Source organism: Hylaeus anthracinus, unplaced genomic scaffold (genome assembly GCF_026225885.1).
Source record: "Hylaeus anthracinus isolate JK02 unplaced genomic scaffold, UHH_iyHylAnth1.0_haploid 12001, whole genome shotgun sequence".
Classification (NCBI taxonomy): domain Eukaryota; kingdom Metazoa; phylum Arthropoda; class Insecta; order Hymenoptera; family Colletidae; genus Hylaeus; species Hylaeus anthracinus.
The window spans coordinates 10,228,800-10,245,016 of NW_026534348.1; the positions used below are offsets into that span (position 1 = coordinate 10,228,800).

The 16,217-nt window shown below is 39.2% G+C and overlaps 1 protein-coding gene across 9 annotated transcripts in view; it reads right to left on the bottom strand.

Moving 5' to 3' along the window:
• LOC128891333 (dystrophin, isoforms A/C/F/G/H-like) overlaps window positions 1–16,217 on the bottom strand; it is a 567,969-nt gene that overhangs the window by 286,658 nt on the left and 265,094 nt on the right. For 8 of the 9 annotated variants that reach the window (XM_054150727.1, XM_054150734.1, XM_054150735.1 and 5 more), the window contains one exon: window positions 2,249–2,305. The exons of the other annotated variant lie outside the window; for it this stretch is intronic. In XM_054150727.1, the coding sequence (XP_054006702.1) occupies window positions 2,249–2,305 (57 nt within the window). The remainder of the gene's footprint in view (window positions 1–2,248; window positions 2,306–16,217) is intronic. 9 annotated transcript variants of the gene reach the window in all.

Below are 16,217 nucleotides of genomic sequence, written 5' to 3' on the forward strand. Positions count from 1 at the left end.
GAGTCACTGTCAATCTAAAACGTGTCCTTCTCATTTAACGTATTATAACTAAAGTGGATGAAATGAAACAGAGAAACAGTAAATCTTGTTTTTGACTCTTTACCTAATATTTTGAAATAAATACTAAATTGCTCAGTAGAGCGCTTTAGATCCTGTGAGCTTTGCATTTCTTAATGACACATGCTAAATAAAAGAGGACACATTACTTTCGAAATTTACAGATCGACAACAGATTTTATTCGAATGTCTGATCATCTTATAAACAAAATATTTTATAAATTGAAATGAAAACCTGATATTAAACCTTCAAAAAGTTTAAATTGAAAATAAAATTCGAAAGCTCTTGTTTCGGCAATCGACTTTACGTTGCGTTACTTAGATTAGGCAATCATAGAAATGTAATTTTTGAAGCATTCTAAAACTATGTACGTTCCTAACTACACTATTATGGCTGATGAACATAGTAATCGATAAATGATTGGTACGAGTGTATGAATGTGAATTCTACATCGAAACAAATGCTTAGATGAAAAATGTAACAGAACCCGTCGGTTCCGCTCTATCTAGATGAATTGGTCAAGCTAATTATTCCAAATCTCTATGACTAATCTCCAAATTGGCTACCGTTCGTAACTCATTAATTCAAACAAAAACGGAAACGTTCTCCTGCACGTTTTGCGTAGGAAAAATGCATGGAGCATAAGTCACAATTAAACTTGAAACTTTCTAAAGAAGAAAAGCAGGGGTTCTGGCAATCGCGGGGTCCATTAAAAGAGCAATTAAACGAGGTGTTAGGAAACCACCTACGCAGCACAGTAATCTACTAAACAACACTTGGATATTTCAGGATATTCTACTGTGCTGCGGAGGAACTTTCCTCGAACCATGCAGGGTGGAGATTGGGGGAAACATTTCTGAGGATTAGAGAAAGTATTTCTGAATGTGGTGGAATAATTGAAAATGAGAATATTGAAAATGAAAACGAAAGACATCGGTGGTATTTAAACTTTTGCCTCAGGTGGCAAATGATTGCGAAATAAACTATATTAATTATTAGTTATTGAATGGAACTAATTATTTGAACTGTGCTAGGGTAAGGCAGGGTGATTCCGACCATGGGGTGTACACGACCATTGCTCTCAAAGTGAGACAAAAAATATTTACTTTATTATTCTTATAGGTCCTGATATTCCTAAAGTTACAGCGATGTTTATTTGAAAATATTATATGCTGTAAAATTCTACATTGATTAATATCTTGACTATTTAACAAATAAGTCATCTCTCTTTAAAATTATATCTCTTTCAAATCAACACGATACACTCTACTCTACTTCAACCCTCCATTCCATAGATTTTATTTTCCCCGTTCGAAACAAAAATAATTTCTCCCTACACATCCGAGAACCACCTATTAAACACCCTTAAAAAAAAAAGCATCACGTGCAACGATCCCGTGCAATTCCCCCAGAATTAACTCTACAACGTTTCCCCTCATTGAACTGCCAATAGAACAGTACATTTCATTCCCAAGAGTCTAATTTACATTTACGGTAAAACAACAACCCCAAGATTTCTTTCCACATGGTCGATAATCAAAGATTTAATTTCAATTTCTTAAAAGTGGTCGGAATCACCGTTGAACCTGCCCCGAAGCTCTTCGCGATCGAACTCGATGGGTTCGCAGTTAGAAATTTATCCGTGGAGCGGAAACGAAGCGTATGAGGAGGCGGGAGGAACGTTTCGGAAGACGCAACCGGGTTATACGTGCACACTTAGAGGGCATTCTTTATTCAAGGGAAAGCTGCCGGGCCAATATTCATTCTTGTCTGCGTTGTACTGGCAGACATCCAGTTGCTCTGAAGCAAGGTTACTCACGAATTTCGCGCGAGATTTATGCAGCTATTATTTCCAGGGAAATGCACTCAAGGCCACCCTCGTCTAAACACGAACACACTTCATAACCATTCGTTCCCCGTGCGCTATCTTCGTCGCTAATAACGCGCCATTAACGCAACGTCGGGTCGCGGCGCGAAAATGTGGCCAGGCCAGCCGTGGGTAGGCATTAAAATGGAAATCAATGTCTGCCCTGCGGGTGGAGGAACTGAGAAGGGGGGTCTGGTGGGTTCGAGGGGGTTGGGGTTGGAATAGTGCAAGAGACCTCGTCGATTAAGAAGTCGTTCGGTTCGTTTTAAGTGAAACAGAAGATTGAAATTCGTGCAACGAAAGGTTTCTTTTTTTACAATTACCTTTGCTTGCTCGGTGGGATGCCGTCTCCTTTCGATATTGAATTTCTGTTGATTTATCTGGGGAAAAAAATAGCAGGATTTGATGTGCGCGAAGAAAAGGTGCGAAGTAGAGATTTATTTATTTACTTTTCTTTTCTTTTTGTTTTTATTTAGATCGCCAGTGAACGTACAGTTTCTCGCCACCGCAAAGAAAACAATGAAACGTAGAATCGAATCGCGATGAATAACAGAAACGAAATAACATGAAACGGAATCGTAAGTTTTCTTCGAAGTTTGTGAGATCACCGAACTACCGAAATGTTTTTTTGGCAGCGCTTGCGAGAAATTAATATGAAAAATCGCTTGGACGAATCGAGAGGCGAAAGACGGAAAGAAAATAGAAGACCGCAGGGGAGAAAAAGGAACGGCAAGGAAACGAGAGAGCAAAGTCAATTGGCGGAACGTGAATTGAGAGAGATAGAGAGAGAAAAAATCAGTGAAAAAAAAAAAGAATTATAGAAAGGAAGGATTCGACGAGCCAGCGTCGCACGGACGAATTAATTCGCGGAACTCTCGTCGGAGACGCTCGACCGCGTTTCAGTGCAGTTCCTAAGCCCCACGAAAGCTCGAGCGTTTCGAAAAGCACCAAGTTCGACGTGCGTCGCGACGCGCTTCGGAAGTTCGAGCCATTCGGGAATTTCAAACGAATCCCGTGGAGGGACGAGGGGAGCTCGTTAAGTACCGCCAATACTTGTAACACACGAAAGATTTACCAGCGAAACGATGCACCTGTAACGGAGGGAGGTTGTCCAATCCTTCTTGGCCGATTGCTGGGCTTTAATGGAAGGAGCCAAGTTTCGCCAAAATAAACTCTACTTTGGAAATTAATTTCGAGAAGACGAATGCAGGTCTTAACTTTTCCATTTAGAATGTAATTATGGATATCTGGTGGCCTAAGAAAATAATTCTTTAATTTTATATATGCGTTAAACTTTCTTGAAAATAATTCGTCTAGAAACGTGTAACTTCGAGTTAAACCTGTGGAAAAAGTAAAACAGTGACTATGTGATTCCTTTTTATTGGAAAAAAAGAAGCTGTTCCATTTTTATTTATAAAAAGAGTAGTTTGCAAAACAACTTCACCGGTGTGGTACGAAATTAAACACTACAAGAATAACCAGCTTCAAGGAAATTTCAATATGTTTATTCTTGAAGCTCATATCCCTATAGAGGGACACCTGAACTTCCTAAAATTGGCTTTTCAATCAATCGCGTGCAGTGCCATATTTATCACACATACACAAGTGAACAAGACCTTTTCTTAACCTCTGAGGTACGCCTACATATTGTTGAAAAGGGAAAGTCATGACTTGCATTCACTTCTTTGAAATTAATTTTTAAAGGGACTTTATTTTAGAGACGTTCTTTAGGAATTAATTGTAGTGGAACTATACAGTCGACAATATTTAACTTGTAATTAATAAATGTGCATTGTTCCCAGAGCAGAAGAATATTTTTATTCCTTCATAAATACTCCTACTTTCCGATTTGCAAGGAAGAATAACCCATTTGTTTGATTTGTTCGAGAGTTATCGAGCAGAGGAATCAAGTTATCAGTTCGCTGGTATCGGTGAATATCACACATGTTCTAGGGGATTTTGTTAACCCAAGGTCTGAGATATTTCGCGGCTGGGAGAGAAATTTCGAACCAGTTGGGAGTTTTCGCTAAATCTTTCCCGAAGAGTGAAAGTTTCCTTGGAGTCTCGAAACATCCCGTCCAAGTTTCCCAAGCCAGGTACGATGGGAAACATTAAACGCATAATGAAGAATTCATCCCGTTAATAACTTAACGCATCTCCCCTGTAACGAAAGCTCTCAAAGATTACCGAACTTGCTATTTAACGATAAAATACAACGCGAAACGTGGTAACGAGTCCAACTTAAGATATGGCGGCTAGGAGAAAACGAGAACGATGAAATTCTATAGAAAAAAGGACCAACGTGATAAACCTGAAACGCTAAAAGCACTGAAGTCTGGCTTCTAGACGAAAACTAGACCTCTCGGTAATCAGAAACCTTGAGGAATAATGATCGAATTCGGGTCAAATGTCGGAGAGACGAGGTTTTATCTATGGAACCAACTGTCAATTCTCGCATCATTCACTGGGAATATATTCACGGTAAAAGTTAAATACTTCGATTAAAAATTAAAGCATACTTATTTGATCAAACTCCTAATTTTCAATGCGTTACTTCACGCAGAATGATTGATTTTGATTTTATTCTCAATAGATCTCAATTTGACTTGAATTATTGGGTCAAACGTATCTTATACGTAGTGTACTTTTAAAATGAGCAATTTCGTAAATAATTGATAAGAACATTTCCATCAATATGCCATGATTTATGAAGAGGACCCACCCTCGAGTCGAAAACTCTTTACTTTAAATGTATGCTCAATGGTTACAAGCGCGACTGTATTTTTTTTTTTTTTTTTTTGTAGTTTGCCACGAGCCTGCGGTTTTATAAGTGTGTATATCAATCGTTACGTTCAACTGTTTCAATATAAACGCAAAGTAACATCGACGATCCGAATGCCAGATGCGGTCGTATCATGGCTAATTGCGTATGCATAATAAAGCAAGTATGGCTAGGTATCGAACGAAACATGATGTACGTAAATTCCGTGAAAACAGAACGCTGGTCGTTGTATACTTTAACAAAATATCACGTCGCGTAAACAGTATCGGTTGTCCACGAATGGCATCAACGTGAGTGACGAAACCATAATTATTATCATCGGTGTGGCGCAAATGAAGCGTATGAGGACCGTGAATACTCGCACGTTGGACACCAATTTATTAACTGCGAAACGTAAATGTCGATTCAAATAGCGGACAATATTTTAAATAAACACGATGTGGATACCGCGCGAAATTTATTTAATATTGAGACGCATAAATGCTTTCCTACGAACACGTTTTCAACTGGTCTTTTTCAGACGTATGATAAAATTGAGATATTTATGAAAAAAAGTAGAATGATTTCTTAAATAATTGTAGAATAAAAGAGAAGATCGGATGTTGTTTTTCAACATTTTCCAATGATAATTTCACGAGATGTACTCGTCTATTCAACTTTGAACTTCCTAGAAACTGTAGACGCCTTTCCAATATCTGCAGCTACTCAAGTATCTCGCCAAAATAATTTTATTAGCCCCATCCAAGTAGACGTAACCCTTCAAGGGACGTAATATAATAATGCCACCAAAAAGTCAAAATATTCCCAATCGAAATCACAGCATTCTCCAGATCGATACGTCTCCTTTCGTGGACCTGTCCCACGGGCCGAAAAACGTCTCCGTCACGGAGTTCCCTCATTTTCCCGACGAAAGTACAAAACCAAGCAGACAAATCCCGTGAACGAGGAAGAGGGTTGAAAGGTTCGACGTATTTCCAGTTCCGGCGCGACAGTTTCCCCTCCCACGTTGTGTTGGAAAGCGCAGGGACTGCGGATGGCCGCGGTTCACAGTCCCATGGGAATTCTGATTACTGATTTACGAGGTTCCGGTTCTGCGAAGAGCCGATCCCTTTCTCGAGAAGGCAGCCAGGACCCGGCGCAGATGCCACGAACGCGCACCAAGAGAGGTAAATCCTATCAGAAGTACTTAGAGTTCGGCATTGCCACTCTCTTGCTCCGTGGCTCGTCGCTCGTAACTGGCAGCGGTTCCACCCTAGTTAACTCCCTCGCCTCGTCCTTTATCTCCCCTATCGGGGCTTGATTGGGCCACGACCAAGAATTAACTTGGCCCTACTGCGTCCATGTTATGCCACTTGCACGGGGACAGGTGTAATTCACGGAAGAACGCATTGTGTGCACCGAAGGTAAAAGATTCTTTAAATTAAACGTGAATGTTGATACAGTGGGAAGTTCCAGGACAGTGGAATTCTATTATTTCTGTTTGTGTAACACTTTATAACAATTACTTTTATAACAAATTTTTATAGGGAATTTTATAACAATTACTATTGTGTTGGCAGTTTTTCAACTGCTTTTACCTCCAAAATGAGAAGAGTGTCGCTGAATTTTTGAGTACGTATACTTTGAATATGTACATTTAAATACGATTTCATTATTAATTGTTTCCATTCTGAGATACTCTACTGCGTGTTTACGTATGTCTAATCAATTATTACGTCAGATTATTTTAAACAACACGGAATGGAACTTTGGAATTAAATAACAATATCGCACGAGAGCATTAAACGGGTGTTGTATCGGGACATTTTTATTAAAAGGTCTCAGTGTATTTATTCTACATTTAGACAGTAAACAGGGCTCTTTATTATTTCAATTTGCGCGCGTTTGCGATGAGGAAAATTCTCCAAGTTTTAATTAGGTCTCGAGAAACTTTGGAGTGGCTTCCTGTCCTTGATAGTATTAACATAAACCCAGGGTTGTAATAGATTTAGGACACGTGTAGATATAATTACTTCGGGTTTTACGGTTATCTCTCCAAGATAAAGTCAGAGTTTACATTTCAGGATAAAATCTCAGATACTACATAGTTTGGATTATGAATATTCTTTTCTTAATACATTTCGTTGCAAGTGTACCTTGATATTCATTTTATTTTACATTACCGGGAGATTTTATATGAATGAAAACTATGATAACGAATACTTGGTACATTTACAACCCGTTAATTTTCTCTTTACTCTATATGCGCTTAAAAATTTATATATTCTGAATTTCTACGCGTAACAAAGTGTACAGAATATTTACAACATGTTTGAGTCTCAAAGCCAGCAAAACGCGCAGCTCCACGTCAGGTTAGCGTACCCTCTTTACGCTTTAGCATACACGTGTACTCCTCAGAACGCGTCAGAAAATTTCAAACGGTACCCTTACAAGTTCATAAACAAATCTACGAAAAGCCCAACCAGTATGCCCTAAATTTGCCATTATCCAGGTGTTCCAACAATTCATTTCCCCAACGAGAATCTTCACATAAAAACAAGAATAAAAATTAAACAAAACCTGCGAATCTTCGAAAGGATACGGAACACAACGACGCAATCTGTATTCCTTTCCCTCTCAGGTCGCATTTTAAAGCAACAGGGAACCAGGAGCTCACTTTACGCACGTAATGGCGACTATCTTCGTTGTCGGTAGGTTTTGCTACTCTAGTCGCGGTTAAGAGCGAACGAGGCCGCAACAAGAAACAAGGGAAAAAAATTAGAGCGATCCCTTTTATTTCCGTAACAACGGAAATGTTAAAGAAGCGTGTACGTTATTCCCGCGGGCGACGGCGGGGGAAGGAAGAAACGATACTCGACTACGGTCTCCAGCGACCATCTTATGGCCTCGACGCGAATGGCTACGTGAAAACGTGTGCACTCGCACTGGGGAAAAATGTACGCGGGGAAGAGCGAGTAAGAGCATCGGCCCATGTCGAGAACCGAGTAAATGGTGCATCGTGTTACTTAGCTTTTAACGGGAATTAATACGAGTTACGACTTCCAACGCGGAAATTTCTCGAGACCATAAAACCTCCCATGGATTACTATCCAAGATTAAAAAGAATTCGCTGCTTGTTTCCATCTGAGGGGAACGGAGGGTAATGGATTAACGTTTCAAGTACGGTGATGAATATGTAAAAAATTATTTAATGAAAGTTGGCTGTTATTGGCAGTTGATAGGTGTAAAGAGAGTTGCGATACATCGTTAGTATTTGCAACAGGATCCAGGGTTAATACCAGCCACGATGATCACCGATGACCATTTTAAATGAAAGATGTGTTTCATAATTATTTGCAATGAATGAATTCTAAATATTTGACGATTTTAGTAAGGCTACCGTCGTGAAGACTTATGTTAAATAATTAGTGCGCTATTGAAGTGGATATTTCGAGTTTTTACAAAATTAAACGAGGCTCAAGAAGAAGATTATCGAGGAGGATTTATAAATAGCAAGCTATGACGTTGGCAAAAGTATCTGAAATTTTGCTAATCGTTTTATAAGTGTAATGAAAATAATTATTCACCTAAATTATACAGAATGTTCCTGCAATCTGTGTTGAAGTACAAACTCCGTTTACGCTGAAACTTAAAGACGCTACGTGACAAGGAGTTCGCGAACCGTGTTTGTCAAGACATTTTCCTGGCTTTGGGACCTAAAGTGTGACTGCAAATTTAACACCATGCTATAAACCTTCTGTACATTCTGTTGCTCGTGGAAATTCTGGCTATGTATATTTTTGAGTAGTTATAAACTCGAGAAAACTTCTTGTAATATTGTTATAACAATCTTCCCAGCTTGCATTATGTGAACATTACTATAGAAGAAAAACTATGAATATCAAAGGACAAAATAATCATTAAATAAAATGTATGGAAAGGCATCATATTCCAACCAATAATAGTATTTCAGATAGTCGGAAGGTAACCTTTATAATTTCTCAAGTTTGTCGATCGCACTGGGATCAAATTGTCACCTAAATAAAAGGAACCATAATGCCACGCAAATCCCAATGAAATAAAGAAACAAGCCTTCTAAATTGAATTCACTAGTTCCTATCTCGCGACACCATCTGGGTTCACGTTTGAATCGTCCTCCTCGAATGAATACTGCGTACAAACGTCCGTAATTAGCCTTGGAACGTATTCGAAACTTATCAATTTGAATATAGAACCGCGAAATGGTCCCCGTAGCGACACAAGAAACCGCTTCCTTTGTCGCGCGTTAAACACCCAACCGCAACGAGAAAGTTTCGGTTCCAACAATGGAGTCGTGGAAAGTTTCACGGTAAACGGGTACAAAAAGAAAAAGAAAGCTCCGTGCAAAACGGATGCCACAGGCAACGAGAGCGCGGTTAACTACTTAGCATTATTTGCAGTTTAACGGTCAAACGATATCGTCCCGTGCAAAGTCGTTTGCAGACATTTGTTGCATCACGCCGTGACAACTGTCAGAGGACATAGCGGAGAAATATCGAGGAAACCGGGCAAATATAGGAGAAGGAGGGTTTCTTCGTTCCAGTTGGCCGTGACACATGTGAGAAGCAACATTTTCGCGTACGTGTCGCAGGGACGTCTACGATATCGCGGGGATATATCGACAACGACGCGTATATCGTTAGATGTTACGCGTTTGTATTAAAACTGACGTGTAAAAAAGACATCAGAATTTTTCCAGGCTCTCCTGAAATCGAAATTCGAGATAGGAATTCGAAATAGGAGATGGAAATCAGAAATTTCACGCATGATCAATTCGGATAGCAATTCGTGTCGTTTTGTGGGTAAATAAGAACGATTTGCGTCACTGAGTTTCTGATGAATAACTCTGGTTTGAATACCAGGTCGGATTGATGGAGTTTGAGCAAGTTTGAGAGCAAACATTACATGTAACGATGTGTTGCGATTCTCAGGTATCTTTAAATATTTTTCTAGGACACCATAGTTAGTAGTTATCGAACAAGGTAAACTGCATTTTTTTAAATAGGTGTGAAATTGAAGAAAATTGCATTGAATTAAGGAAATTCAAATTATACTTACAATTATAAGAATTAATTGGAAATGTAGTCGATGCATCCCAGCCTATATCGATGATGATAGACAACCTGAAGTGGCACCCAGTACTGATAAATAAAAAGTAGCGAGATGTGCTAGCATCAAAATTAAACTGAACCTGAACTTGAATTGATACGATCAATTATAGTCTAACTAAAGGTTGCAACCTATTTTATTGCACGACTTTAGAATCTAGAAAATTTCATCAATAACCCACTCGCTGCCTAGAATTCCAATTCAAGTCATTTGCTGCAACCGCCACTCGGAAACCACCACTTGAAACTGCGATTCGAACTTTCAAACGACCAATCAATACGGATTCCACATCCCAATTTCCATCTTCACGAATTAGACACTATAGAGCCATATTCCTCTTCCTCGGAAGAATTGGAGATTTGTTATTATTATAATTTCTATTAAATATTTCAACGCGTATTTTCATTTAAACTAAATTTGCAAATAAACGAACACAGGACCATAGAATTCATTTCTACACCCCCATATATTAAACAAGGAACACATTTGAGCAGTTCATTGCACAAATCAAATTTCAAATTTGATAACGGACTTTCAAATCGAATTGTACACCTGTAATTAGTTTCTTTCTAATATTTGGATGTATGTATGCTAAAAATAAAAAATAAACGTTAGCTGTCAAAATTGTTCGAATAATAAATACATTGATATTTTTTTTAAATTCGCTTTGGAAAATCAGGCTTCTAAATGTTAAATTTAAGGTTTTACAAAAAGTGAAGTCAATCGATTTGTGCAGTGAACGGCCCATATAGCAACGTTCATCCTGGTTCAATTGTTTCCTACCCGGAAAAATGAAACTGACAAAGGACCTTGAATATTCCAGCCGAAACACCAGATTCCTCTCTTAAGCATCCGGAAAAACGGTCCCCGGTGGTTGTAAGTGAAAAAGGGACGTGTGCGGCCGCCGTTCGACCAAACGCGTATTTGTCAACGCGTTTAAAACGCGCGGAGTCTCTGTAGTGCAATTTCATCTAATTTCCCGTGGGTGCCGTTCGTCAACCGATTTTACAGTTGCATCCTAAACTCCCGGTTTACTTCCGAAAAAGTACCATAATTTAGTCTTAATCTATGAGCGGCGAGAAGTGGGGGCAGCGACGCAACGCTCGAGAATTCCTCCGAAACCGGCTGGAATTGTTTAATTAAATCCACGCGCCTCCCACGAGGAACGACACGAGCGGCTAATATTTTCACCCTCCACCCAATGCGAAATTCAATTCGAAGTTTCGCGGGATCGCGCGAGTCGACGGAACGAAATCAATTCCGTATGGTGACGGGTATCGAAACCATGAATTTTTATAGGGAGAGAATGGTTCGAGCATGCGGCAGAAGAGGAAGAATCAACCGCACGCGTTATCGGATATCGAATTCGGAACCGTCGTCTATTTTTCACGAGAGTGGGAGGGAGGAGGACTGTTCTATCAATTGAGCCGCTCGGCCAGGAATGCAAATTTCTCGACTCTAATCCTTGGCGTCGGAATGGCCGCCACATAGTCGGCACGGGTACTCTCGGTTATCAAACTCCAAATATACAGGACCGCGATTACGAAACGGGGAAGAATACGGGGGGTTGGGAAAATTTGTTCGGTTGTTTGTTCGAATCATCGACGGTCATACAATTTTCATCAACCTGGGCAATATTACCGATCTTAATTGGACGTAACAAAAGAAATATTTACATAGCTTTTTTCGGAAGAGACTAAGATATTTTGTTTATTTAGATAAAGTTTGGTGTGGAATACACTATTTTTTGTGTAAAAAAAAAAATTGAACGTGAATGATATCGTTCAAGTGTCCACCACAACAACGGATATCATCTTAAAGCTACTTTTATAAAACTTCATATTAATAATAAGGATCTCTAAATATTATAATAGAACGCTTTGTGTAATATACTCTTGAAAGATTACACGAGACCAAAGAAAAGAAAAATTATTCAAGTAATTATTGCAGGAAAAATTCGTGACCATTACTCGTCTGACCATTACTCGTCATTTCTACTTGCACTGAAGTCTGCAAATATTAACCACGATATAATCCATTTTAATCGCTTCAAACTGATTGAAATATACTATTATAACACAAACGAAAAAGAAATAATATTTTATCACCGTCAGTGTCCACAGGCATAACTAGAAAGAACGAGAAATGGTCGGATATCAATTTCAGTAGAAACTGCGAGCAATGGCCAGACACGTTGTACTATGACAAATTTGAACAAAGCATTAATAAGTTCTCCCCCCCAAAAAAAGAAGTTTCCATGTCCAATACAATATTAATAATAATATCGAATTGAATAATGAAAGGAGTTCGTAAGAGTAATAGAAAACTGATTATGAATATGGTTTTGAATATCAAAACTGAAACCTAGCGTGAGCACTGAACACAGAAGTGGGGAAACGAGGAGAAAGCATGAAACGAATTTTCAGGGCTAAGGAGAAAGAACTGAAAAAAGTTATAGACTCGCGTGGAATCTTTTCTCGGTAAAACAACGAAATTCCAGCGAATCGCTGATTAATTTAACAGCGAGGAATGCGTGGCGCGGTTAGGCACGCTCGTTGATAACGGATATTTGTGCCTGCGTCCGGAAGACTTCACGTGGCTTGCGTAAATGTGGTCGACCAATTAGTACGCTATTTTCGACGGGGTTATCACGAACCGATACATTATAATTACTTCTTCATTTAACGAGGCGCATTTTTAACGTTCCGAACCCTATCGAACATCAGGAATGTTTCGAATTCGTATCCAGACAATCATTTCCATGGAATGAAATGTTCCACGATCGACGATTAAAAATATATTCGTTGAATTGAAAGCATGCCAGGAACAAGTTAGCTATTGGTTGAATCAAATAATTCCCATTTTTGGTGATTTAAACATACGATGTTAGATTCTCATGCTGCAGTAATATCGAGTTAAGAATATTTTATTTGTTTCAAATAGTTGTAGATACATAGAAAAATAAATCTTTCAACATGTAATTACGTTAGAGATCTTAAATGCGACAACTGACATAGAATAAAAAGACAAAAGTATTATTAAATAAAATGCTTGGAAAGGCATCGTATTCCAATCAATAATTATATTTCAAATAATGAGAAAGCCACCTAACGATAGTAACCATATCTCGCCCAAAAATGATGACATAAAAAAATAAGGAAAATTTAAGTGAATCGCGTATTGTTGAAAATTTGATTGAAATTGAAAAATTGACAGGACGTTTGAAACGTTTGCCAAGAATGCATCGTTAATATCCATGAAATCGAAGGATCGACATCAAACAACGTAACTCCGACACGGGATATCTTTTCGACGGTACTCGTCCCCCGTAACTCATAAGTTTGGAACTATATCTGGTCGACCCGATGTATCGATAATTTCAGTACGCCGCTGCTGCGGTCTCGAGCGGCGCGCAGAGCTTTCCTCCTATTATCGGGCTACCGGAAAAACGATAGCACTGCGCCATTAACGCCACTGATAACCGTTATTTAAGGGAGTTCCCCTCGGTCGTCGGGCGTGCTTTTAAATTTAACGGAAGAAAAAGTTTGTAATAAAAATCAATTGAAAACCGACGGTGTCTGCGCTCAGCTGACTACGGGCTAGCCTGCTGTTGGAGAAAAGCGTAAATGAAATACGGCTCTCAACATTTTACACCGATAGAGAGGTGTATTAGACCGGAACAAATGAAAATGCATTATCCGCTTCCGTCCTTTTTTCGGGGCATGTCGAACGACACGTGTCGCAGATGAATGGCTGCTGACGGAATGACTTGAGTATTCTATATATTTATAATGGTCGATTTGGTTAATTTGAAACTATGAGAAATAGATGTCTTTGTATAAGAAAGGATGACATCGATGCAGTGTATATGACAAATAATGTAATTGTGTTTACAATGCTAGAATTAATTCAGCTTCGAAATTGTATGAAATTAATGAAGTAAATAAGCTAAACATTTTATGATCAGTAGGACCATCGAAATACAATTCTGATCCTTTTATAACATGTGCAGTTTGTGTTGTTAACTTTTATTTCATAATTAACACGAATTTGTTTTTACTTCTGGACAATTCTAAATGCAATACTTAAAACAGAAATAACATAGCAAAAAAGTGTCTCCATTTTCTAAACCAAAAATTAATTAAGCACTATGATTAAAAAGATACTACTTCTTCGCCAAATATCGTTGTTTCCCCGACCAAGTAAATAATATTTTACGATTTCCTCGAGCTCATAGATTCCGCAAGGAAAATAATTCCACGCAACAGTCCCCTAGCACTAAATTTCGCAAGTAAACGCCGTTCTTTAAGCTGAGAGCAAGTAAACAAGAGTCATAAATAAACCGCCTTGAAAAAAACCGTGTCGTTTCGGTGAATAAATCATGGGGGAACCGTTCCAGAGTGCGAACGTTCGATAAAAACGAAAAAAAAAAGGGATACAGAGACATCTGCGTTTGTCCGCGAAGGTCTATTGGAATTCGAGTCCAGATGCACTCGAAAGTGAACGAACCAATTTCCCCAGTGCGTTGCAGCCGACGCGGATGGCGCAGGTGCGGCGCGCCGCAACAGCGGCTTGAATTAATCACCCTGATAAATAATAATAAGTGGCGGCGTTCTCGCGCCTAGTTAGTTCGTTATTAATACGCAATTCATATTAAACGAACCCTTTGCTCGAAACATAACGACGTACGCGCCGAAACGTCCCTACCGACGCACGATCCATCGCGTAGCCCATCTTGTCTCTGTGTTGGTCGCTGCGAGGACTGAGACAGTACACGAATAATTTAATATTCGAATGCTTCATGGACTATGCGTGTTATATATTCATACATACTTTATGGACACACTTAGTTACTCTTAAGAATTTGTCATGTATTTATTTAGTTAATTTTCTTAAACTTCTAAAGGAACAACTGAGGGTATCTTTATAATTGTGAAGTTTTATGTGTTCTTGTCATGGGCCTTCAGTTATGAACAGTTTAAGTTTTTATTAAGACAAAATTGTTGGTGTTGATTTAGTTCGGTTTTCTCTAGATACTTCTTGTAGAAAGAAGACAAACTTGAATTGACATTGAAATAAATAGAAATCTATTTATCTATTTAAACCGAGCGAACCAAAATTTAAGAAAAAAGGTATACACTCAAAGAATTTAATTTACAATCCACGTGAAATATATTATTCAAATATGCATGTATTCTGAGAGTGTTCCAATTATATTTACCGAATATTTGCGTTACCAAAGTGTTGGAATAATCTGATATACAAAAATTCGAGAAGTCTCCCCTAGCCCTAGCTGCTACACGACCGCAAGCTTGCTGTTGCGCGCAAGTATCGCGCGTGTTTCATAGTTAATGTCGCGTAATTAATCGATGGCTGATGGCCCAGGCCCGTATCGTCGCCGTGGGACGGCGAAACGGCTGGGCCATTACAAGTTTTCGAGTAAATTTTGCATTCGTTTTCCTCTGTCCGTCGTTGCCAACTACTTGACACTCCTGTTTAGTTGGTGAAACGACGAAAGGGGAACGAAAAGTTGGTCCATAGAACCAGATTCTCACGGAGCAGATGTAAATTAGCATACTACTGCAAGATTCTACGATTACTGCATTAATAAACCTTCCTTTATTGAAATTATCTGTTCGAGGTCAATGAAATAAAATGATAGTGGAAGATGTGTTTTCGAAGTCAATGCTTAGCATTCGTGGCAACAGAATGCTATGAAAACAGAGTGCGGGTAGCCCCTTTCCACCCCTCCAAAAAAAGGTCTCGAGCGGAAAGGTTTAACTGCATTTTTTTAAATAGGTGGGAAATTCAAGAAACCAGAATTGAAATAAGAAAATGCAAAATCTACATTTAAAAAAAAAAACAAAAAAAACAAAAAAAAATTGCAAACCTTAAAAGTCTCAAACCCTCCACTATTGAAAGCTCCAACACTAACCTAGATAATCACTCACCTAATAGCATTCCCCCCCTCCTCAGGTTTAAACTCACGGCTCGCTAGAAATTCCGTCGGAAGCGGAACTTCGTCGGGGCAAAAACGCGATTCGTAAATCATAAGTACCGATAACAAGGGTATGGGGCAGGGGGTTGGGGGAGGGGCGCTAGATTTATCAGCGAATCAGGGAGATCGAGCATGAAATCGAGCAAATCGCGTGGATTCTCCCATGCACGGTTCGCGGTCGTATATTCGAGGCTGCTACGCGGCGGCGTAAAAATCAACCGCCAATCCCGCGGATTTGGTCGGCTCGTAAAATGATTATGCAAAACGCAACGTCGTCGGGACGTGCCGGTCGCGTCGCACGCGAAGGGTGCTTTAATTTGGAGCTACCACGTCGAGCACGTGGGGGAGGGGAGGGGGGGGGGGGCTCTGGAGAAAATTAAAAGCT